Here is a 27,360-nt window from a genome sequence, read left to right on the forward strand (position 1 = left end):
TTTCATCCATCCATCTTTCTTTCCATCCATTCACCCATCCATTCATCCATCATCTGTCATTAGTTACTTCCATAAATTCATGCATTAATCCATCCATCCATCTTTCATTCATTCTATTCATCCATCCATCGTCCATCTGTCTTTCCTTCCATCCATCCATCTGTCTTTTGTTCCATTCATCCTTTCATCCATCATAAATGAAAATGTAAAATATGAAATCATAGGTATAGGCTATATATATGACCATGATATGCTCATATGATATATGATCATTAATTATTGTGTTGGAAACATCAGTTTTAGCATTAGGCTAATTAAAAATGTTATTTATTAGAATATAAAACTACTCTAGAAATCACACTTCTAGTCTAATCACAAACTCTGTATCCTGAATTTGTACCTTTTTTTGCAGAACAGCATCTTGCATTTCTCAAGCAGAGTCTTGAACAAATCCAAATTATTTATCATAATATGAAATAATTTGTAAGCTGCAGTATGACTTGCTTCAGTATGATCTCACACACTGGTGAAACCCGAGTTAAAACCAAACGCAAAGGTTGAAATTGAGACATACAGCAGATCTGCTCGATTTTGCTTCATATGTCTACATTAGACGCCTCACTACAATGCAGCGCCGTGTATTATAATGAGAGCGCTCTGATTGGCCGGCCGGCCGCTGACGTCAGGCACCCCGTCGCTCGCGGTGTCGCAGCCGCTTGTCTTTATGGAAGCGCTGGAGCGTTTGTTGCGTCGCGTAGATGGAGAGTTTGAATGCGCTCCGTTGTTCTCAACAAATGCGCGACACAACTCGCTCCTTTCGAAAGGATTACAGCGTTTTATTGTGATCGAGGAATGTTATTCTGTCTCCGGACACGAAACTGCGCTTTAAAAGCAGACCTAAAGTTTGTTTGCGGAGTTTCGGACGCGTTTGTTTGGATGTTTGTGGAGCAGAAGTCTGTCGAGTGCAGAAGGTTTGCAGAGACTGTCGGCGCTCGAGCTGAAATCATAATGCGACTGATGAAGACCTCTGAACATATTGTATGATTACATCTGAACCTGTTTCACCAAAAACCTCGTTTAACTCAGTTTAGTGTCTTGGGCTCATGTAATGATTCTGTAAGGGATGGAAAACTGGGATCTGTCCTAAATTCAGTAAGTTTGTCTTTTGTTTATGATTTACATCGACATGATTTTGTTTATTTTTATTCTATCTATCTATCTATCTATCTATCTATCTGTAATGCTGTATTTTTCCTTTTAGAGATTAATTTCTGTTTCTGTTCCATGAATCACAGTAATTTAGTTTTAATTAAAGATTTTTTTTTTTTTTTTTTTTTTTTTTTTTTTTTTTTTTTTTTGTTTAATGTTTTTTTTTATTTTTTATTTTGTTATTATGTTAATGACATGCATTGGTTTGTTGGCAGTATTACTTTTCTATTCATTATTTAAAAAAAAAAAAAAAAATATATATATATCATATATATATATATATATATAATATATATATATATATATATATATATATTAGTTTAGAAAATAATAGCACAAGCACACTTTAAGAAAAACATTTTGACAATTTTCAATATGGTTTGAAATGATAAAATAATGCATCTAGTGTTGAAAAAGAAGACAAAGTACTTTGAAACATGAGTGTGTAAATGTTGATAGTTTAAATGGTGAATTACACTATCTATCTATCTATCTATCTATCTATCTGTCTGTCTGTCTGTCTGTCTGTCTGTCTGTCTGTCTGTCTGTCTATCTATCTATCTATCAGTCTATTAGTAGTACTGTATTTTTCCATTCAGTTGTTAGATTCATTTCTGTTGAGATGTTCCATGAACCACAGTCACATTAAACCACAACCACATTATTATTTTTTTTTTTTTTTTTTTTTTTTAGGTTAATGCTTGTCCTGCTCTTATAATTATGTTTAAAAAGAAAATAATATACATTGGCTTGTTGGCAGTATTACTTTGCTATTCATTATTCAAAAAGTAAATATTATTTATATGGTTTGAAATAATAAAAAAATGCATGAAGTGTTGAAAAAGAATAATCCGCGTGCTTTTCAAGGACCAATGCTTTAATTTCTCCATATGTCCAGCAGAATGTGTATTTACTTCTTGAAGGCTGTGGTTTAAACATCGTAACTTGCAGTCATCATCTTCCTCCAGTGCACAGCGTTCAGAACGGATGCACACTGAGCATTCATAGCACTGCACACGTTTCCCTCCCTCGGGCTTCTCTCTTCAGAAAGCTCTCTCTATCTGCCTGCTTTTTAAATGGATGCGGTTCAACTGCAAACACGACCGGATCTGTTGGTGCAAGAAGGTATTTTGGACGCTGTGTTTACAGGACAGTCACCTCAGTATCAAATGAGATCTTTCATGATCCCGGGCACTTATTTTGGATGCTCGTTTATTGGTCTGCGGTTGGAGACGATCTTCGGTGTCTAATGGAGTTTTGCAGGTCTCCACCTGTCACGTAAGAACGTGGGTGATTTACTTCACAGAAAGCACTGACCATGGCGTCAGTGTGTGTGTTTCTGGGCAAGCTTCCAGTATGTTTTACCTGAGTAATACGGTTGGATCTTATTTTACTGTGATATGCATGGTGTGCACTTTAAAACATCCAATGAAACATTTAATATCGCAGAGGCGGCTCATGTCATTCCTCTGCAACAATTTCCTGGCCATGGGGGTGGAAATTCAAGCATACCATGAAACGTCGACGACTCTGCTGTGTTTGAACCTGTTCTTTTCAATCAGACAGCGCCTTTGAAATTCGCTTTGTTCACAAAGCCATTCTTCCTGAAATTAAACTAGGCTTGGTAATCGAGAACCGGTTCTCAGAAGTGGTTCTTTTTTTTTTTTTTGAAAAATACTGCAACCAAATGATTTCCCCGAGGTTCACTTATGATAGTGATTCTTGAACTTGTTCTGAAACTAAGAATCTCATTTATTTTCTCCATATAGAGAAAGGTAATTTTAGCTTTGAACGCTTCTTTAGGAGCCACATGTCAGTGTGATATTTTTTTTTTCCCTTAAAGTGTATTAACTTAATACTATAATTTAGTATTTAAATTATTATATTAGTTTCCAATTTCATTTTGGTTTTTTGCTTTAAATCAAAGTTTGTAAAGTTGTGAGTTTGTTGGTTTGGTTTGTGGCTTGAAACTTTTGAATTTAAATTTCCATTCTCTTTGGAGAAAGTAACTGAGGAATGAAGCTTTTCAAAAGATTTGTGAGTACAAATGACTCTTATGACGTCGGTTCTTATCAATGAAGAGTCTCTAACATCATGAATCAATCTAACGATTCACTTTATTAACTGAATCAGTAAGAAACTGAATTAGTTATAACACCAATAATCTCTCTCTTTTACAAATGGAATCAGAACCATTGGATTTTAAATTTTTGGTTTTTTTTTTTAGTTCACTAAAAACTAAGACAAAATAAAAATGGCTTTAATTGAAATAAAATAGATAAAAACGGATTTTATTTCAGCTAGATTGCCAAGTCAGCACTGTTTCTCTCTTTCATTTAATTTTAACTTTTATGTAATAAATAATTAAACTCAAACTGAAATAACTCACAAACTAATAGAAATTATAGATTATTTTTGTTGCCCCGCCCGGTCTCATTTTGTCTTTTTCATTTAATTTAATGGAATTTTAGTTCTAAACGATAACTCAAACTGAAATAAAATTTACAATTAAACTATTTAGACCTTTAATGACCTAAACTTATTTTATTTCAGCTAGTTGTCCACATTTCTCTTTTTCACTGTTATTTACTTTTTGTAAATAATTAGAACTCAAAACTGAAAAAACTCAAACTGTATAGACAGTTTTATATATATGTATGTATGTATATAAGGGTTTGAAAGACTTCAGATTTTTTTTTTTAAGATGACATTTATGTGATGAACAAATAAATGACAATTATTGAACAAATAAATATATGGACACAAAAACATAAATTAATTTTATTTCAGCTAGTTGGCCGAGTCACATTTCGCTTTCATTTGGTTTAAAACTGGATGCACTCAAAATAACTAAACCACAAACTGAAATAAAATTGACTAAAAAAATATAGATATTTAATACAAAAAAACATTGACTCAAAACTAAACAACAAATTTACTAAACTTCTATACTTAACTTAAAATGAAAACAAAAATAGAAATGGACACATTCAAAATGTTAATAAAAACTATAATATATCTAAATATTTACCAAAATAACACACAGTCACATTCAAGCACTCCAGTGTACAACTCAAGAGGTAGTTAGTAGTGCTCTATTGGTACCTTTAACTTTTATTGTAAACAGTTTAATTTGTGGATGGTCTTGTTCTTGTGCGTGAGTGACCGCGTGACTCTGTGTGTTTATTTGCAGATTAAGTCCTGATCACGAGTGGTCTGCGGTGGGAAGGATCCATGGGCCCTGAGCGAGGCCTGTTTCATCACCAGCACGGCGGATCCTCAACAGCAGCGGTTACCCTGCCGCAAACAACCACTGAAGAGCCGGAGGAGGAGCAGGGAGCGTCAGCGTCCACACAGCCCAACGAACAGACCCAGCTGACACACTCGGGTCAGAACTGGTGCACTCAAGCCACGAACCGTGTGTTCCGTCTTCGCCGGCTCCGCCCTCCTCGTCCTCGTCACATGTCACAGACTCTCAGAGGCTGGCTGTGCTGCTGCCGAATGCTCTGCCAGCGGCCTGCTGTTTTTTACTGCTCCGCCCGTCAGCCCGTCTGCTGCCGCGGGAACCAGCAGATTGGTGCCCTCTTCCAGAGCGCCGTGTCCGTCTGCAGCGCTTCACCACATTGCTCGTGCTGCGTTCAGGTCGTGCGCTGTTTCTTTCTGCATGCCAGCATCACTGGCCGAGCATCTCCAGAGACCAGCCCCAACATGGCCACACTGATGTGTGTGTGGGAGCACCAGTCCTGCACTGCTTTACAGACAACTTCAATTATTCTGTGCATGATGTATTATTTGCTGGTGTTCATGCTCTCAGGCACTTATGGGTTTTTCTAGTGGCAACACTGACTCATAACATGAGGTAACATTTTACTTGAATTAGTTCAAGATTTACAATTCAAAAGTTGAGGTTGGCAAGATTTTATAGTGTTTTTTTAAAAGTCTCTTCTGCTCATCAAGGCTGTATTTGAAGTCAAAAATAAGGTAAAAATTTTGAAAAATTAAGTGTATTAACGGTAAATTTAGTATTTAAATTATTATATTAGTTTCCAATTTCATTTTGGTTTTTTGCTTTAAATCAAAGTTTGTAAAGTTGTGAGTTTGTTGGTTTGGTTTGTGGCTTGAAACTTTTTAATTTAAATTTCCATTCTCTTTGGAGAAAGTAAATGAGAATGAAGGCTTTCAAAAAGATTTGTGAACAAATGACTCTTATGAGTCGGTTCTTCTCAATGAATGAGTCTCTAACTCATGAATCAATCTAACGATTCACTTATTAACTGAATCAGTAAGAAACTGAATTAGTTAATAACACAAATAATCTCTTTTAAATGGAATCAGAACCTGATTTTAAATTTTTTTTTTTAGTTAACTAAAACTAAGACAAAAATAAAAAATGGCTTTAATTGAAATAAAATATATAAAAACGTATTTTATTTCAGCTAGTTGCCAAGTCAGCATTTCTCTCTTTCATTTAATTTAACTTTATGTAATAAATAATTAAAACTCAAACTGAAATAACTCAAAACTATATAGAAATTATATATTATTTTTGTTGCCGGGTCATCATTTGTCTTTTTCATTTAATTTAATGAAATTTTAGTTCTAAACTATAACTCAAACTGAAATAAAATTTACTTAAAACTATTTAGACCTTTAATACCTAAACTTATTTTATTTCAGCTAGTTGTCAACATTTATCTTTTTCACTTTATTTAACTTTTTGTAAAATAATTAGAACTCAAAACTGAAAAAACTCAAAACTGTATAGACATTTTATATATATGTATGTGTATATAAGGGGTTGAAAGACTTCAGATTTTTTTTTAAGATGACATTTATGTGATGAACAAATAAATGACATTATTGAACAAATAAATATATGAACAAAAACATAAATTAATTTTATTTCAGCTAGTTGCCGAGTCACATTTCGCTTTCATTTGGTTTAACTGGATGCACTAAAATAACTAAACCTCAAACTGAAATAAAATTGACTAAAAAATATATATTTATACAAAAAAAAGGCAAAAACACAACAAAATTACTAAAACTTCAACTTAACTTAAAATGAAAACAAAAATAGAAATGGACACATTCAAAATGTTAATAAAAACTATAATAGTATCTAAATATTACCAAAATAACACACACATTCAATCACTCCAGTTTCAACTCAAGAGTTAGTTAGTTATTGGTACCTTTAACTTTTATTGTAAACAGTTTAATTGGGATGTCTGTGCGTGAGTGACCGTGACTGTCTGTTTATTTGCAGATTAAGTCCTGATCAGCGAGTGGTCTGTGGGTGGGAAGGATCATGGCCCTGAGCGAGGCCTTCATCACCAGCAACGGCGGATCCTCAACACGCAGCGGTTACCCTGCCGCAAACACCACTGAAGAGCCGGAGGACGAGCAGGGAGCGTCAGCGTCCACACAGCCCAACGAACAGACCCAGCTGACGCACTCGGGTCAGAACGGTGCACTCAAAGCCAACGGAACCGTGTGTCTGTCTTCGCCGGGCTCCGCCTCCTCGTCCTCGTCACATGTCACAGACTCTCAGAGGCTGGCTGTGCTGCTGCCGAATGCTCTGCCAGCGCCCTGCTGTGTTTACTGCTCGCCCCGGCAGCCCGTCTGCTGCAGCGGGAACCAACAGGATTGTGCCCTCTTCCAGAGCGCCGTGTCGTCCGCAGCGCTTCACATGGGCTCGTGCTGCGTTCAGGGCGTGCGCTGTTTCTGCATGCAGCATCACTGGCCTGAGCATCTCCAGAACCAGCCCAACATGGCCACACTGAGGTGAGCACCAGTCCTGCACTGCGTTACAGAACAACTTCATTATTCTGTGCATGATGTATTATTTGCTGGTGTTCATGCTCTCAGGCAATTATGGGTTTCTATGGCAACACTCATAACAAATGATGTAAACATTTACTTGAATAGTTAGATTTACGAATTCAAAAGTTGAGGTTGGCAAGATTTTATAGTGTTTTTAAAAAGTCTCTTCTGCTCATCAAGGCTGTATTTATTTGATCAAAAATAAGGTAAAAATTTTGAAAAATTATTATAATTTAAAATAGCTGTTTTCTATTGTAATATATAGTACAGTATAATTTATTTCTGTGATGCGCAGCTGAATTTTCAGCATCATTACTCCAGTCTTTAGTGTCACGTGATCTTCAGAAATCATTCTAATATGCTCAAGAAACATTTCTGATTATTATCAATGTTGAAAACAGTTAATATTTTTGTGGAAACTGTGAAACATTTTATCTTTCGGGATTCACTGATGAATAGAAAGTTCAGAAGAACAGCATTTATTTGAAATAGAAATATTTTGTAACATTGTAAATGTCTTTACTGTTATTTTTCATCATTTGAATGCATTCTTGTTGAATAAAAGTATTAATTTATTTTTAAAAAGTTACCTTGCCAACTAACTAAACTAAAATAAGCACTAAAATAACTAAAACTGAAATAAAAATCAAAACTGAATACAAGAGTTATATTTTAAATATAATAATAATGACAAATGACTAAAGCACATTTAGTTTGTAATGCAGTGCAGCCATTGTTAACTCAAACTATTAAAAAGTGGTTTAGAGAATTGAAATAAAGCTAAAATAATAAAATATAAGAATTAGATTAAAAAAGAAAAAATGTTGACTTGTCAGCTATCTAAAATAAGTAGTACTAAAAAAGTACTAAAATAAAACAAATAAATTAAAGCTAAATAAAAAAAAAATAAAAAAATTACATTTGATGATTAAAAAGTTCAAAAGAACAGCATTTATTTAAAAAAAGGAATCTTTTGTAACATTATAAATCTCTTTATTATCAATTATGCAATGCGTCCTTGCTTAATAAATTGATTAATTTGTTTGTATAAACCCCAAACGTTTGAACAGGAGCAGGATTTAGGACAAACAGTGATGTTATTCACAGCTGTGTTGGTCTGGACTTGTATTGATGAGGCAGGTTGCTGTAGATGAAGTCAGAGATGAAGTTCTTCTGCTCTGTAAACCATCATCAACATCTCAGACAGGAGCATGTCAAGTGTGTTTGATCTGATTCTGCTGGATTCAGTTGATGATCAGCTGAGAAAGATGAGAAAAGCATGAGAAAGATCAGTGGAGGCTGGCGGCATCATTTATCTTCAGGATGGAAACAGATCCGGAGTTGTGCCGTGCAGTCATAAGTTGGAGCAATACTAGTGATAAACACATTTATATCATACAGACCAATTAATAATCATTATTTGATCTTTTTGTAGAGGTGTGAATCTTTGGTAGACAGCGAATCAAATTGATTTCGTTCATGATTCATAGGCTTCAGAAATGACTATTTTCAAATTCAGAACAATTTGATCTGCTTCACAATGAGGTTCAATTTAATTTTAATTAATGAGTCGATTGTGCATTTTTTAAGTGCATTTATAGGATTGTGTAATGTGTCTTAGGCAAAAAAGAAGGCAAACTACCTATTGCACACATTAAATATGTACATACAGGCTATGTATGGAGTGTGATGTGCCGATAAAATATTTAAGAGCTGAACACGATTTTTCATTTTTAAAGATAATTATTTATTTATATTTCCACAGGTTTTAGTATTTCCCATTATTAATTTTTTTTAGGTTTTCTATAACCCTATGTCAGTAAATTAATCATAATATTATTTTATATAATATTATTTAAAAACTTGATAATGATTAATATAATTTATTTATATATAATATTATTTTATTTTTTATTTTATTTATGGCACTTTTGTAAATCATGTTTTTTTTTTTTTATAAATTAATTTTATACAATTTTATTTCATTTTATTTGAAGGTCTCAAATGCAAATAAAAAGAAAAAAAATAGCAATTAATGTTTTAATATTTAAAAATATTGAAAGATAAAATCGAATTGCTATTCATTCGATTTTAGCATTTTAAATCAACTATTGACCAAAACAAACTATTACGATTCAAAAATCCATGTCTCAAGATGCTGCATATGCATCGGCAGGATTTGTAATCTATGCATCGAGAAAAAAATTAAATTGTTAAACCCCTATTATTTAAAAATCTGTGTTATCAGTATCTCTTGCTGTTAAATTGGCCGTAACCGGTTGCTGATATATAGTTGCCAAAGTAGTTTGTCTTGTTCTCACCTAAAGACACATTAGGAGAAGTGTTTACATAATCCTGTGAATGCATTTAAAAATACAGAATCGAAACTGAAACTCATTGTGAATCAGAATCATGAATCAGTTCACCTAAAGATTCACATCCCTACAAAATGTATTGCTTAAAACCCCTACTTACTGACTGCATGACGTAACTATAAAACTGTTTTCATAGAGCTAATGGTCATATAGTACCTGCAGATTTTCAGGGAAGTGATGCGGCTGCCGTTCTTCCACCTGAGGAATGATGAATGGCTTTTGTTGACTGAAAAAGAGGGAGCTGACATGTAGCCATCTGGGGTCATGTCACATGTTGAACCCGACACGCTTCATTTACCTGACTAGAACTTTTCTTCTGCGTTTCCTACCCCGTCCTGACCAGGTGCAGCACGCTGAAGCGACAGTCGAGTGAGATTTCGGATGTGCACATTGTCAGTCATTTTAGTTTCTGTGCCTCTCCGCTGTTAATTAATCATCAGATGCATTCTGATTTTGAAGTGATTCACTTTCACTTAGGACAGGAACAATGCTTAACGGTGAAAACTTGTCTTGTCGTGCCTGTGTAAGTCAACAGATTCTTCAGTCAGCTAGTTCAGTTCCTTTCAGGAAGATGTTTGATCAACGTCAAACACAAACTTTGATAAATTTGTCCCCGTGTTTAAAGAATCACAAGAAGCTTCCAGTTCTTTGTTGCAGGACAGGCCTGGAAGATATTCACGAAGCGTACAGAGCTGTGTGTGTGTGTGTGTGTGTGACAGCTGCAAGCCCCAACCAGCCAACTAGCCTGAAAATGATCTTTGTGTTCTCAATTTCAGGGTGTCATTTTGAGAAGCCTTTATGCGTTCTCAGGAACAACAACTGTTTAGCTCGTGTCTCTCAATCTCCTCAGCTTGAATTCTCTCAGTCTGACATCTCCATTTCATTCTAAGCATAGAGTAAAATAATGTAAAAGCAGATGCTCAATAAGAATTTCACTAATCACACACACAAGCAACTATATTTGATGTTATTATAAATGTTATTTAGCTAAATAATACCTAAAGTAGCTAAGTTTTATATATACTATTATTAACAATTCATTTAACTAAATAAATAGCTAAATAAACACGGATGAATTAATATTTAGCCATTTTAAAGCCATATTTTTAGGGCATTAAGTGACGGTGCAAATATTTTTATTTATAAATATATTATTATTTATAATATATAATATATTTATAACAAATTATTAAATATATAATGAATTTATATAATATTGGTTCATTATATTTAGACTATTATTACTTATATTTAATAAGTTTGTTATTATTCTATTTAATAATATTACTTGTATTATATTACTTCGCTTTTGAACATTTCTGAGTGATCATAAAAAAGACTAATTAACAAGTAAATAATAATAATTATATATATATATATATATACTAAAACATATAATACATAATATTTTTATTTTATAATATTTATATTTAGATATATTTTTTAACATTTCTGAGTGATCATAAAAAAAGACTAATTAACAAGTAAATAATAATAATTATATATATATACTAAAACATAATACATAATATTTTTATTTTATAATATTTATATTTAGATATATTTTTTAAAATTTTTGAGTGATCAGACAAAAGAGTCATTAACTTATAATAATAGTAACAATTATAATAAATATATTAAATATTTATATAATGTTATTTATTTATTTATATAAAGTTTATATTTAGTTTTTTTTTTTTTTTTTTTTTTTTACTATTTTTTTTTAAGCTTTCCATTGTAATACTTGGAAAAGCTTGCATGAAGATTTTTGACTGCTGGGACAAAAGAGTAATTACAATTTTGAATCAATTCTTTGAAATGGCCAGATTGAACTGATTCACAAAATTGAGTCAAACTCTAAAACCAGTTTAAATCAGACGCTATTAAAACATCTGTCTTAATTCTCTCATACTCACAAGTTACAAGACATTTATGGATTTTTTTATTAATTTTTTTAAAGTTATTACACTTATTGAAAGTGTTGCAAAATCATCATGGTCCAACCCAAGGCTACACATTTCCTTTTGGTGTTTCTGGAAGTCGACATTCACCTAAATGCGTAATAAATGCAGTCATTTGTTTTCTGAATGTGTCACAGCCCTGGAAAGATTCGCTTCAGCTCCAAACAGAAACACATGCAGCCGAGCAGAACCGCTTGGTTTCCAAACCTCCACCATACCACCAGTCCACTTACTTCAAAACTACTTTTGGCAGCTCAGTTGCATTTTAGCACTGGCCAAAGGATGTTTTTTTAAACTAAATGGGTGCCATGAGCTATTTTATTCAGTGCACGCATAAGTCAAAGTTTTGCATCTGCTTTTGGAGGCAGTCACAAGCTATTAAGACTAGTTTTAAGAGCTCCTGTCAGCTTCTGTACAATGTTAAAGCGATAGTTCACCCTAAAATGAAGCATTTCTGTTAATTTAATCACCCTCAAGCCATCCAAGATGTAGGTGATTTTTTTTTTTCTGCAGTAGAACAGTAAAGAATATTTTTAGCTGAGACCCGTGGTCCTTTGTGATTCATAAAACGCAAGTCAATGGCTACCGTCACTTTGAGAGTCAAAAAAAAAAGCATATGCAGGCAACCTCATGATATATTAAGGTCTTATGAAGCAAAACGTTTGGTCTGTGCAAGAAACTGAACATTGTTTACAACATTATTACCTGTATTCCAGAGCCTCGGGCAAATGATCCGGAGTGATGTGCAGTTCACGAACGAATCATTCCATTGAACTGATTCTTTTTAGTGAACTAGATGAACCAGTTCACCAGATTGGACTGAATCACCTGCAACAGTCCGCGACTCAAGCACAGATCTACAAGTCATACTCGATCAGAACTCACTTTCAGAGGCCTGACAGTCACCCTGACTCAAAATGAGCCAAAATAGCAGCGTATTTGATTCAATGATGAATGAACTGATTCATCGAAACAGTTTGACTCGGACTGAAGACCAAGTGATGTGCGCATGTGTGAACCGAACACTTGAATGAAGGGGCGTAATGAACGTTTTCATGGTTTCTCAAGGCTTATGTAAAAAAAAAAAAAAAAAGAGCTTTATATGCTTTAGACATGTAAAACATCCATGTTTCAATTGCATATTCGTTACATCGCTGCGTGATGACATAAATGAACTAGTTCATTGAATCGAACTGTCTGAAAGAACCAGTCAGTGTAAAAGAATCAGATTTCCACGTTTTCCTGAGGCTCTGGATTACTGGTAATAATGTTGTAAATAATTTCAGTTTCTTGCGCAGACCGATCATTTCGCTTCATAATACACCAGTATTAATTTTGTTTCTTAATATGCTTTTTTTGACTCTCAAAGTGACGGTATCCATTGACTTGCATTTTGTGACTCGCCCAGGACCACGTTTTCAGCTAAAAAATCTTCTTTAATGTTCTACTGAAGAAGAAAAAGTAGGCTAATCTCAGATGCCCTGATGGTGAGCAAATTAACAGCAAATTTTCATTTTTGGGTGGACTATCCCTTTAAGAGTTTTATAGATTTTGAGATCTTTGAGTGTCGTCTTGAATGCAATGCGAGGTCAGACGTGCGTGAATAAGAGGTTTGCTGTTGACGCATCCCGAGGATCTCCGTCTGTGTCCTGGTCCAGTGTGCATGAGGAACCCAGTGAAGATGCCCAGAGAAGATCAAAGCCCATCAGATCCCATAAAACACGATCAAAGACGCCGAGCAAGCAGGACCCAGTCATAACCTCAAATTAGGCCGATGTCTAGCTTGCTTATTCACGTTTGGTGAGGGAACAGCTGGAATGTATTAAGTCTGTTTGGGACCGTCTTGTTTTTGGATGCTAGCGCTACAGGTGCACTTATTAATATCCCCATCAAAGAGAGGATCCTTGCAGCAATTGAACTTGAAGGTTTTTAAATCGTGGCTTTATTCAAAAACGTTTCTTCAGGAACTGTCGCAGGTGACTAATATTTGAATGTACATGTATATGACATTTACAGAATAATTAGTGGTGTTTGAAGCAATAGTATTATTATATACAGTACTGGGGTGAACTTGGAAGAGAGCACTTGATGCTTGTCACTTTGTCACGTCACACGAGGTTAAGACAGAGTTTGCGGGGGTTTTCAGAAGTGTTTTCTTTAAGAAAATATAAAAATTACATGATTTTTTTTTCTCTTAGGAACTATAGTGAGGCTGCACGATTCGGGAAAAAATATAATTGCATGGTTTTTATTGTTGTTATTTTTTCCCTCTGATAAATTGAGATTTTCTAATGTAACATATAATATATAAAAAACTATTCTTGTTGTTGTTATTACTAAATGCAAATATTTAAACAACTCAAGAAATAAAACTTGTAAGTTTTCACTTTAAAATAAATAATAAGAAAAATATACCACTACTAGTACTACTAATAATAATTCATAATATATAACTTTTTATTAGTAGTGTTTTATTATCTTATTACTACTAAATGAGTACTAAACAACATAAAAAATAATACATTTGTCATTTTTCACTGTAATTTTTTTTAAGAAAAATATAATAATAAAGTATTATTAGTAGAATTTATTAGTTTTATCACTGCTAAATATAAATATTAAACAACATAAGAAATATTACTTAATATTTTGCTGTAAAATAAAAAAATATATATATTTTAAAGAAACTTATAATTTATTATCACCATTTATTATTATGGTGGTTGTTATTCTATTACTACTACTACTGCTTCTACTAAATACAAATATAAACAAGAAATTTTACTATTGTGATATTTCACTGTGAAATAAAAAAATATCTTTGAGCAAAAATCCTTTTATTTTACAGTACAAAAGTAATAGTGCAATATTAATATTTATGGCTGTCCTAATTTTAATTCGTTAAAACATCAAGCTTTTATTTTGGCGGAAGACCACATGGAGCTCTTAAAACTTCTCTTATGTTGACAGCAGTTTTCTGAGCGCTTCTCATCACACGTTTGGGAAGATGGTCGGCACATATTGCATTTTTAAATGCATGTTATAAGTGATCCAAACTGAGTTTGTGTAGCACAACATTTACGGTGAACCAAGATGCTCCAAACACTGAAACTTGAGCTGCTCGCGTGTAAATGAACACAGTGCCACGCTTCACGCTCAAACACAGCGCATGCATTTCTCTGATTAAATCACAGCCTTTGCTGTCTAACTATAGGCCTATTGTGATTTTGGGATTTATTTCAATCAAACATTGCAGCTCTGATTTTCCATAGAAGTCCATCTATCTGTCTTGGCATCTCTCAGAGTCTCGGCTCTTACCTGTCTCTGCTAATTTCCTGCCTTCTCCTTTCATTTCCTCTCTTCCTGGTTCTGTTTTCCAGTCTCATTCACACTCAAAACCTTCTTTCAACCTCCACCTCTCGAATCGCACACCCCCTCCGAAGGTAAAGCTTTCAGCGTTGTGTCGCTGAGACTCATGGGAAATACTGTCTAGGGTCATGAACTTATCGTTAAGGTCTTGTGGCCTAAAAAAAGAATCTGAATTTAATGAGGGAATCAAGCCCCTCCATTGAATTCTCAATCAAGCTTTGGTTAAAGTGGTATTTCGCAGGATTGCACAGACCCCAGTGTTTGCGGAAGCTGCATCTGGATGTTGTACACAAACAAAGAGCTCTGCCTGCGGTGTGCTGCTTGCTAAATGAGTTTAGCCCGTGTCTAGACATGCTTGATATCAAAGCCGAGCCTCTGTTGCTCTTCACACACTCTCGAGCTGAATGAAATGATTCTTGAGACTTCAATGGTAATGTGCCAGTGATTTCTGCTGGTAATTTGACTCGTGCACATAAAGTGACTAGTGGAATGAACACCCAAAATACACTATTAAAGCTTACTTCTATTGTATCTGTTTTGATCTCTAGAGTACAATATATTTTTAAAGGCCATTTCTCACAATTAGGTTTTATTTAGCACGTACATTCACCAAACTATACAGTTTTATTCCTATCTATGTTGTGTAGATTTTTACTGAGGGGTTTATATATATATTTGTATGTTTAGCATGATTTTTTTAACTTCTGGCTAATGACAGTATTTTCTGATTTATGGAGTGAAAAAAAGAGAAATCCAAAAAAAAAACATTTCAAATAATTTTGAACCTGGCTTTATCTAGTGTTCAGATATCTGTTCTGGAAAGTTATGCAAATTAGTGCATATTTAATTAGATTATGCCCCATTTATATATTTAAACAACACCTTTTAACTTTTAATAAAAAAAATAATAAGAATAAAAAAGAAGAAAATATTAAATTCTTAATGTAATTAACTATGGAAGTGTGGTGAAATATATTAAATATAAATATACAATTAATGTATAATTTTTTTTTTTACCCTGTTCATCTGGAGTGTCTTGCTTTAAGTCATTTAAAAACTTTTATAATTAATCTTATTTTTTAGAACAATTATTTTTTGTGTTTATGTTTGTAGAGTGAGTGTTGCACTTTTTCAGTTTCTCTTTTACTGAATACATAAAGCCACATTTTTGTTGCATTTATTTAATACATGAAGCCATTTTTAATGCATTATTTTAAATTTACATTTATGCATTTTGTAGACACTTTTATCCAAAATGACTTGCATTGCATTCAGGGCATACATTTTTATTATTATTATTATTATTATTATTATTATTATTGGTTCCAAGTAATCTAACTCATGATCTTGCAATTGGATTACATTTATTTTTTCCAATTTATTTCTGAATTTCTTCCTCAGAAGCCATTAATAAGAATCAAAATTGGAATCAGAATCAATAAATTCCTTATGATTCATATTTATATATTCATATTTGAATGTAAAAGAACTACTGATCTGCAGCAATGAGAATTGTGAGTGTAATTAAGTTTCAGACAGTTTGAGGAATAGTTAAAATGATTCTTGCCTTAACAATAATATCCTTTTGCATTAGCACTCTGCACTTGAATTTAGTACTTTTATTTGGTCATTTATATCACAGTAAGTGTTTTGGCTACTTTAAGTTAAATAAAAGTGCTGAAAATCAGGGGAAAGTCCTCACATTATTCAAAGCGTGTTGTGTTCGTCATTCCAGAGTTTGTAGCTTTAGCTGTCCAATTCTTGCAGTAGGAGGCCAATAGATAATGAAGATGTTTCTTGGACAGCTTGTAACTGTTGGCCACAGTGTTGAAACCCAGCCTCCCTGTCTGGAGTCCATATATCCACGCATGTCAAAGCAAAGAATGCAGAGATATCAGGAGTCGACCTCTAGACCTTGCAGCACTTCTCCATTTCTGCGCTCGAGCAGATGCATGTGTGCACGTCATTCACATGCACTGCTGTTACTATGATTATAATTACAGGAATGCAGAATTTAATGTTCTGGAAATTCCACATCATGCTAAATTGTTAAATGTTTTATATACTTAATTAGGAACGGTCTGTTTTTGAAAGGCTGCATTTATTTGATCGGTAAAATTGTGAATTTTTTTATTATTTAAAATAGCTGTTTTCTATGTGAATATATATTAAAATGTAATTTATTTTTATGAAGCAAAGCTGAATTTTCAGTGCCTTCGGTGTCACACAATCCTTCAGAAATCATTCTTATATACTGATTTGCTGCTAAAGAAACATTTCTGTTTATTATCGATGTTGAAAACCATTGTGCCGCTTCATATTGTTTTGGAAACCGTGATGCATTTATTTCAAATAGAAACCTTTTGTCACATTATAAATGTCTTTACTGTCACTTTTGGTCATTTGTATTCTGTCTTTCTCTGAAACAGCTGAGAAGGTCAGGCAGCTGATCATCAAATATGGTTTAATCAACTTGAATGTTTTTTGTAGTTTTTCTTTCAAGCCTCCACAGTTTTTTCCTGCTCTCTTCTTTGACCTCTGACCTTCAACTACCGTTTCACCCCATCACCGTGCTGTTGTGGCTGTTGTTTGACACTTCTTCTATTTTTTTTTTTATTTATTAACTTGTTGATCAAAAATTTTTTGAAAGAGGAGTGATGAATAATATGCTGTTGTGATTGTTGTGTTTTTTAAGTTTTCTTTTTTTTTTTAAGCACTATTCCAAAAACAGAGCACACCAAATAGAGATATTGAATCGAATCAAATAAGCTATTAAAATAAAATACATAACTGCAACTTCTAATCAAACAGTTTTGACTTTTTTCCTGGGAATTCTGAGTTTAAACCTCACAATTCTGTTTATATATAATAAAAGATACTTTTATGTATTGTTTATGTATCACAATTCCAACTTTTTTTGTCTTGCAATTCTCTTACTTGCTCTCTTACTGACTTTAATTCTGAGTTTACATCTCACAATGCTGTTTATATAAAATAAAAAAGGGAATTGCAACTTTTTACCTCATGAGACATAAACTCAATTCTGAGAAAAAAAGTCTGAATTGGGAGAAAAAGTGTCAATTACCTTTATTTATTTATTTATTTATTTATTTTTATTCTGTGGTGGCAATGGGCTTCTTTGCAGCAATGCAAGAGAAGAATCTTTTTTTGCTTCCCCAGAAAACCTTTCAGAACCATTTTTTCTTCGTGTGAAGAACATTATAATATTCTAAAACACTTTTTGTTCGCTCCACTATATAGAGCGTTTTATGCAATGGAAAGGATCCATGAATGTTAATGGCTATTCATAGAACCACCCATGCCAATAAGACACCTTTATAATAATCCATACTAAAATACAAAAACTTATTTTGGTATACACACAGTGTATACAGTGAACAGTGAATACAGTGAATACTAAAATAAAAACTAATTGTATTTTTTTCAGCCTAACCAGAGAACAAAAGTTGCACACATCCAAATATGAAATGATAGACTCCAAGGAAACTCCCAAATAGTGTTGAAGAACTGTTGCACTCCGGTGGAATAATCCGTCCCGATATCTCATAAATGTTATTCCATTTTGGACCATTTCTCATACACGCCCTTGAATTCCACAGTCTGTGGCCTAAACATGGAGAGTTCGCTGATAGCGCGCTTTATAAATCATTTCATTGTTTTTTTCCCTCCTGTCCTTGCAACGTTTGCACAGGAAGCGGAGGAAATCTGGTCCTCGTTATTTACTTTTGGGTTTGGTTATTTGATTATCGTCTGTCTGCATGTACTTTTCTCTGATTGCTCGGAGAAGGATGTGCACCTCTCTGTTTTTAAAGCCTAATGGGACTCACCTTGAGCCGAATATGCAGATGCTTAAAGCCTGTGCGCTTGCAACATCTGGTTGTTGTATTAACGTGTCCGTTGAACTTTCAAAGGGATTTACAGCCTCTCTAGAAGTCGCCCTGTGGTGAAAAATTCTTGCCAGTGGCTTTTGTTCATCTGTGCCTCCCAGTGCCATAGCAACCACTAATTATAGCATTCCATGGATTCCCTTTTAAGACGACGAGGAAGAAAATTACAGCCACCTCTTGGCCCTGTGACCTTACTGCTCCCATCACTGTGAAATATTCCTCGAAGAGCACAATATTGGTTGTCGTTGTGGTTCTTCAAGGATGACTGATACTGCTGCTCATATTTAGAGTATTGAGCTCTAAATTGTGCTCCAGGTTAGGCATTTCTCTCAGTGCACCTGCATGCACAGGCCATTAATGCGTTATATATATCATGAATGCATGAAGGCGGCTGATTGTGAACAGCTGTGCATTGGGCGCATGGTGATGCCGTTTTGGTGTGCTAAAGCAGAGCCTCTAATGTGAACATCCATGATGGTTTTGGTTTGGAAGAGCAGCAAGAAGAAAGGTGGAGACAGCTGTGATTTCCCCACAGGAATGTGTGCTTGAACGGAGAGATCTAGACCACATGCGGTGTGTGGTTAAAAATACTCTTTCGTGAAAAAACATGTCTCTCCACACACAGGTAGTTTTAATTCACTGTTTGGCTCTTAAATTTAGGCTCTTTGTTTTTATCTTTCAGCCCTCCAAGGCCTTTCCGGTTTCCCAAAAGGTAAGCATGCTCCTCTTTAGGTAGATATATATATATATATATATATATATATATATATCTTTATATATATATATATATATATATATATATATCTATATATATATATATAGTCATTTGAAAATTATTTAATTGTAAAAAAAAATATTTTAGTATGTTTTATCAGTTAACTGTAATGTCATAACTATCTATATCTATTACATTCTAATACATTACATTACAATTTCAGTTAATGGATAATTATTAATTAATAAAATTAAGACTAAAATATTTTTTACAAAATGTTAATTTTAAATACCAATATAAATATTATACAATAAAACACACATACACACACATATATATATATATATATATATATATATATATACTTTTTTAAAATTTTATAATTACATTTTTAGTGTATAATATAGTGTACAATATAATTTAAAATTATTTACTTATGCAATATTACAGTATATTACATTACACTTTCAATTAACTGGAAAACGATTAACTAATAAAATTAAAACTAAAATGCTTTTTAAAAATGTTACTTTTAAATGACATTGTGAGCAATATATATTTAAAAAAAATTAAATTCTATTTTAAATGTAATTTTATAATTACATTTTTTGTTGTATAAAAATGCATACAATATAATTTTGAATTATTCACTTTTTAATTATATTACAATATATTACATTACAACTTCAATTAATGGAAAAAATTTTACTAATAAAAAAAGTGATTTAAAAAACTTAAAATAAAAAGTCAAATTTTAAATTATTCATTTTTTGTCAATTAAAATGTGTAAAATGTATGTACAGTGTTGTTTTCATGATTTGCACTTGTACAGTGAAGAAGCTGGACAGTATGTAGTATACAGTGATATACTTATTTATGCATATGATGTATGAATCTCCCTCATTTGCAGTTATGCAGAGCTCATTGCTGATTGGCCGGTGGTGGTGTTAGGGGTGTGTACCGTTCTCATCGTGGTTTGTGCCCTAGTCGGTATCCTCGTGCCCGACCTGCCTGACTTCTCAAATCCACTGCAAGTAAGCACGAGGAGCTGTTTTGGTCTACTTTATAAGATACTGACATTTTCAGATCCTAATATAAAAATGAATGACACTTTATGCTGTTTCGTGTTGATTTTATGGGCACTTTGAGTGAAGATTTGATTTAATTTCTCTTATTAGGGATTTGAACCGAGAGGCACTGCAATAGGCCAGAGACTTGTAACATGGAACAACATGGTGAAAAACACAGGCTACAAGGCAACGCTGGCCAACTACCCCTTCAAATACGCAGACGAGCAGGCCAAAAGGTAACAGAGTCCACTTCTTATCTGATAACCAGATTTTCCTGTTCGTATTCATCCAAAACAGCACTAGATGAGTGACGGAGTGAGCCAAGCGAGGATTAGGACTCAGGCCAGGATTGGTCAAAATTGCTGCATCTATGGGTTTTTGCTTTTGCAATAGGAAACTTGACCTGTTTATATTTTATTTGCAAATGTACATCTTTAAATGCACATTGCAAAATGAACAGCACATCAGAAATGAGACTGATTTAAGTTGCATTTTTAGCTTTTTGCTTTCAAATGTGCATTATAAAGTCAGTATATTTTTGGCAGACAGTCTAGACATTTTATTATTGAATGCAATGACATTCAGATCAGTGCAGATACTTTTGGGGCCACTTTATAGGCTTTTTTTGTTCCTGAATAGCAGAGGTTGGTAATGCGATCTGTGTATCATGACTCATCTGATCCGGATCATCTTGAGCTGGATTGCGGATCATGACAGAAGCGGTCTGACAGAGAATGAGCGTCTGTAAGGCACGGCTCCGTCTCAGCATGTGCACAGGCGTCTTCCCTCTGATTAAAGAGACTTCCTGTCTGTGGAACAGGATGTGCTGTCAGCAGCCGTCCTGTCCTCTGTCAGTAATAATGATAACGGTCATTTCCATCGCAGATCTCTAATCGCAACAATGTGAGGAGGCAGTGCTGTGTGTTCTGGAATTAATAATTAGTGAGGTTTTTTTGTTTCATTAAAGCTGTCTAAATCTGACAAGAATCAGACTGATTTAAATTTTAAACACTCTCCTTATCCTGCTTTTCAGTCACCAGGTTGACAGGTGGTCCAAGGATCATTATGATCGAAAGAAAAGACAAGCGGAGTGGGATTTCAGTAAAGACAGTTTCTTCTGTGATGTACCAGGTGAGATCTGGATTTTTTCAAAAATACTGTAAAAACACTGTACTGTTTTGTGTTTTATTTTATCATGTAATTTATTCCTGTGATGGCAAAGCTGTATTTTTATTTTTTATTAATTGGATGTGTCCTTTGTTTAAATTTCTTTCAAAAAATAAGTAACAGTAAACTTTTTTAGAACATGTATTGTTCTTGGTCAATGCAAATGTATAAATAAACTATTGCTGGTTGTTAGTTTATAATGTTAATCTTAACCTACACAATTTTTAATGCTAAAAATGTTTATGTAAAAATATTATTATATTATAAAATATCAATATTAACTAAGATTAACCAATGCAATGTAGTATTATTCCTTGATATTTATGTGTGTGTGTGTATATATATATATATATATATATATAATATATATATATATATATATATTTATATATATATATATATATATATATATATATATATATATATATATATATATATATATATATATATAGACACTTTGTATTCTATGTTTATTCTGCACTTCATTTCTAGGACATCTGTTTGTGTTTACATTTAACATTAACCTTATTAACTGCTCAGAATTGGTTTTGTGTGCATTAACAAAGGTATTACTTTTGGAGTCAGTAGTATGCTGACAAAATTAAGCACAAATGCATTAAATACATAGTACTAAAGTTTGACGTGTTGATATTAATCAAATCTGCCACCTAGTGGTTCATGAAGAAAGGCTGCTGGCTTTTTGTTCACACTCAGAAAAAAAGTAGCATAAGTTGTCACCGGGGCAGTACTCTATACATTTGTACAGTATAGCTTATTTAGCTCTAAAGGGTGCATGTAAGGTACATATTAGTACCTAAATTGTACATATTAGCACCTTATAGGACAATATTTGTACCTTTTAAAAAGGTACAGCCCAAGTGACAGCTTTAGTACACTTTTTCTGAGTGTTTAACCACCAATCTTTGTCTCTCTACAGGTGACAGCTATTCCCGAATCGTATTTGCCTCTGCAGAGGGAAAGAACTTGTGGAATATACAGGCTATAAAATCCATGTGCAATTTTGACAATACACGGGTATGTAGCATTGCATTGCAAATATTAGTTATAGCATTTGCAGATAAATAATGGGATGATGGAAATGAGTTTTACTGGTGTATTTCATGTCTGGTCCTGCAGGTTCGCTCCCATCCCCAGTACTTGGATCTGTGTCAGCGCACCACTGCTGCCTCCTGCTGTCCCAGCTGGACGCTTGGGAACTACATAGCCGTCCTTACTAACAAGTCCTCCTGCCAAAAGATCACAGAGCGAGACGTTTCCCACACCCTGAAGATCCTGCGCTCCTGTGCAAAGTATTACCACAATGGCACTCTTGGTCCCGAGTGCTGGGACATGACGACCCGTAAGAAGGACCTCAAGTGTGGCAACGTACCACGGAAGTGTGCTAAATACAATGCCGTATATCAGATTTTTCACTTCTTGGTGGACAAAGACTTTCTGAATCCAAAGAATATGGACTACCTTCCACCTAACCTCAAGTACAGCATGCTCTTCTCCCCGACGGAGAAAGGCGAAACAATGATGAACATTTACTTGGACAACTTTGAGAACTGGAACTCCTCGGATGGGATCACGACCATCACAGGAATAGAATTTGGCATTAAACACAACTTATTTCAGGACTACCTTCTGACAGATACCATGTATCCCGCAATAGCTATTGTTATCGTGTTGGTGGTAATGTGCATCTACACGAGATCAATGTTCATCACCCTTATGACCATGTTTGCTATTATCAGCTCGCTGATCGTCTCGTACTTCCTGTACCGTGTGGTCTTCAACTTTGATTTCTTCCCCTTCATGAACCTCACCGCGCTCATCATACTGGTTGGAATTGGCGCAGACGATGCATTTGTGCTCTGCGATGTCTGGAACTACACAAAGTTTGACAAACCCAATTCTGAACTCTCTGAGACAGTCAGCGTCACGCTTCAGCATGCGGCGCTCTCAATGTTTGTCACCAGCTTTACCACAGCCGCTGCCTTCTATGCCAACTACGTGAGCAACATCACTGCCATCCGATGCTTTGGTGTGTATGCTGGTACTGCTATCCTGGTTAACTACATACTGATGGTCACCTGGTTGCCAGCCGTGGTGGTCCTACATGAGCGGTACCTGGTCAACCTCTTTACATGTTCCCAGTCACAACACCACCAGACGGAGGGTGCTACAAAGTTTTGGAAAAGCCTGTACCAGATGGTCAACAAGTGTCTTTTTAGCATCTCAGAGGCTGCTCGGATTTTCTTTGAGAAAGTTTTGCCTTGCATCGTGATCAAGTTGCGCTATTTGTGGCTCTTGTGGTTCTTGGCAATGATGGTAGGTGGTGCCTACGTTGTCTGTGTAAATCCCAAGATGAAACTGCCTTCTCTGGAGCTGTCTGAGTTTCAGGTTTTCCGCTCTTCCCATCCTTTTGAACGCTACGATGCGGAGTACAAAAAACTCTTTATGTTTGAACGGGTCAACCATGGGGAAGACCTCCACATGCCAATCACCATCATTTGGGGAGTTACTCCAGTTGACAATGGAGATCCGCTTAGCCCCAAAAATAAGGGTAAACTAACACTTGACACAACCTTCAACATTGCGAGTCCTGCAAGTCAGGTATGGATTCTCAATTTTTGCCAGAAGCTTAGGAACCAGAGCTTTGTGTTCCAGTCTGAGGAGCAAGACTTTACAAGCTGCTTCATGGAGACTTTCAAGCAATGGATGGAAAACCAAGATTGTGAGGAAGCTTCTGTCTATCCCTGCTGTAGTCAATCCACATTCCCTTACCGACAAGACGTCTTTGAGTTGTGCATCAAACGGGCAATTATGGAGCTTGACCGAAGCACCATCTACCACCTTGACAGCAAGACTCCAGGGCCAAGGTTTGACATCAATGACACAATTCGAGCAATTGTGCTCGAGTTTCAGAGTACCTACCATTTTACTCTGGCGTACGAGAAGATGCATCAGTTTTACAGAGAAGTGGATGCTTGGATTCAGGAGGAGCTGACGGATGCTCCTGAAGGACTAAGCTATGGATGGTTTGTAAGCAACCTGGAGTTTTACGACCTACAGGACAGTCTATCGGATGGGACTCTTATTGCTATGGCACTGTCGGTGGTGGTGGCCTTCAGTGTTATGCTTCTGACCACCTGGAATATCATCATAAGCTTCTATGCCATCATATCCATCGCTGGAACCATATTTGTCACAGTTGGGTCGCTGGTGCTCTTGGGTTGGGAACTAAATGTGCTTGAATCAGTGACCATCTCAGTTGCTGTAGGCCTCTCTGTGGACTTTGCTGTCCATTATGGAGTGGCGTACCGCCTTGCACCAGAACCGGACAGGGAAGGGAAGGTGGTATTCTCCTTGAGCAGAATGGGCTCGGCCATAGCGATGGCAGCACTCACAACTTTTGTAGCCGGTGCGATGATGATGCCATCCACAGTTTTGGCCTACACTCAACTGGGCACATTTTTGATGCTAATCATGTGTATTAGTTGGGCGTTTGCTACGTTTTTCTTCCAATGCATGTGTCGCTGCTTGGGACCTCAGGGAACCTGTGGACAGATTCCCTTGCCAAAGAAACTCCAGTGCTATTCCTTTCAAGAGCACACATCTGAAAACCAATCTAATCCGAACCAAGGTAAACTCGGTGCTTGCTACACAGCCAAATACCAGATAGATAACGCAAGAAGTGAGGGTCGACACGAACACTATGAGCTTGAGCCCTTGGCGTTGAATGTCAGGAATGAGGAAAAGGCCTCTGATGAGGTACAGGGAGCATGTACACAGTTGCACAATGGCATCACTTCTCATCACTCAACCTTGAAAAGCTGCACTGACCCAGGAGAACCCAGTCCTGAGATTGAAAATGGCTTACCAGGCACAGAGCTTTCACATCTTCATCAATTTACATACAGTACAAGGTGCACCTGTGAGAACTCCATGCATCAGTATATGAGGGAGCGACAAAGGACTCCCTACCATCCTTGCTGCCAATCTCGAGAAACCCCATGCCTTGGTAAACAGACCAATCACTTACCTGTGGGTCAGAACCTTCAGTCCTCACGGGATACGATGCACACTCCGACTGACTGCTACATAAACTGTGGCCACTTCCAACATTGCTCACAGAGCCAAACATTAAGGCAGACCCCTCACAGATGTTTCCCTGGGGGCTACAGCATGCACGCAGTGCAACTTTTGCATCAGGCACTGTCGTCTGAAACAGCAGTGCACAACGGGTCCCACATCAATGCATGTGGCCCCTGTTCACCTCTACCAGATAGCCAGAACCTTCCAGCTCACATTCAGTTTCCAGATGTTCAGCGCTGTGCTTTACCTGACATGACTCGGGTCTGTACTATTAATCACGAAACACAGAAGACAGGGGACCTAGCATTAAATTCCCAGACCCCTCACAAAATACCATGGAACCATATAAAAACAAATGGCACTTGTGTTTTGCTGCAGGACAGTCGTGAGATTCGCGAAGCAATTCCAGAGGTACCGGAAGAAAGTGTCAAATGCAATCTGAGTAACAAAGACAATAAAGAAAGTGCAGAGCCTGTATCTCCCCAAAAAATTAACTGTTTTAAAAAGACTGTAAAAGCGAAGTGCAATTCTGTAGAGTTCCACAAACCAAAAACCAGCGTGCCTACTATTGCCATTAATTCAAAAGCCTCATCTGAGAGTTTATGCTAACATTTAAAATGAGAGCGTTAGATTGAGATATCAGAACGTATTGCCATATTAAGATTTAGCACAGAAAAGCAACTGGTTGTTTCCTGACAGGAAAGAGTTTCTTGACATATGTGAATGGGAATCCTGACATGACGTCAAGGAAAACTTTAGTCTGATTTAAGAGGACACTATTTTGACCCACTTGCTGGTATTTGTGACATCTGTTTTAGATTATTTTTTAATGTCAGGCCACAGGCCATCACTTTTTCATGGGAACAGAAAAACATAATCAGAATTATTTTCCTGCACATTTTATATGAACTTGTATATGTTTTATGTGTGTGTTATGTATGTATTTGAGTCATGCACTTTTTTTGTTGATGCTGATTTGAATGTTTCGCATATAAAGTTTTTAATAATTCACAAGCAAACTTCAGTAGTTTCCATGATGGTGAATTGAAAGACTTACTGTGCTTTGTTTCAAAGTCGTCTGCTTTTTTTCCAGCTCCTTAGATAAAATCTCCTCCTCCTGCAGTGCGCAAACATTTACATTAGCCTCAGGACTTCAGGGAAATTGAGTCAGTTTATGTGACTTTACATAAAAGAAAATTGTTTTTCTCAGATACACTACATACAAAATTAAATATTCTTTTAAGTATCACGTTCTTGACATGCACTGTGTATCTGTCACCTGAACATTTATTAACTAAATCATTTTTGAAAATTAGAATCTGTTCTGTTCTTTTTTTTTAATAGAAAGATAATTATAATTTTTTACAAATTTAGTGTTATTTGTTAATATTGTGTGTACCATTAAAGCTGCTATATGGTGTAATAATATTATTAATCATGATAATTTAAAATATCAAATTTGGTAAATTAAAAATTTGTACCAGTTGTGTGTGTATATATATATATATATATATATATATATATATATATATGTGTGTGTGTGTGTGTGTGTATCTGAGTTGTCCTTTGTAGCAGTAACCATTTGGTATTTGCCAAGGTTCATTCAAATAACTGAATGCAAAACAGAATTATTAAAAAGTATAATTTTACAAAGTAGTA

General features: G+C 35.1%; 1 protein-coding gene across 1 annotated transcript; it reads left to right on the top strand.

Annotated features, from left to right (window-relative positions):
* The first annotated feature begins 706 nt into the window (after window positions 1-706).
* On the top strand, window positions 707-27,112 carry LOC109113502 (protein dispatched homolog 1-like). The gene is made up of 8 exons (XM_042778171.1): window positions 707-1,152; window positions 6,479-6,996; window positions 19,331-19,360; window positions 20,274-20,397; window positions 20,542-20,669; window positions 21,467-21,564; window positions 22,538-22,635; window positions 22,738-27,112. The coding sequence occupies exons 2-8, from the start codon at window positions 6,521-6,523 to the stop codon at window positions 26,308-26,310; spliced, it is 4,527 nt and encodes a 1,508-aa protein (XP_042634105.1). The 5' UTR covers window positions 707-1,152; window positions 6,479-6,520; the 3' UTR covers window positions 26,311-27,112.
* The last annotated feature ends 248 nt before the right edge of the window (window positions 27,113-27,360 follow it).

The sequence above is a fragment of the Cyprinus carpio genome, chromosome A20, assembly GCF_018340385.1.
Source record: "Cyprinus carpio isolate SPL01 chromosome A20, ASM1834038v1, whole genome shotgun sequence".
Taxonomy (NCBI): domain Eukaryota; kingdom Metazoa; phylum Chordata; class Actinopteri; order Cypriniformes; family Cyprinidae; genus Cyprinus; species Cyprinus carpio.

Coding starts and splice junctions, on each gene's coding strand:
- LOC109113502 (XM_042778171.1), top strand. CDS start 6,521: ATGGCCCTGAGCGAGGCCTTCATCACCAGCAACGGCGGATCCTCAACA. Junction 20,398..20,541: donor ACTTCTCAAATCCACTGCAA/GTAAGCACGAGG, acceptor TTCTCTTATTAG/GGATTTGAACCGAGAGGCAC. Junction 21,565..22,537: donor TTTCTTCTGTGATGTACCAG/GTGAGATCTGGA, acceptor GTCTCTCTACAG/GTGACAGCTATTCCCGAATC.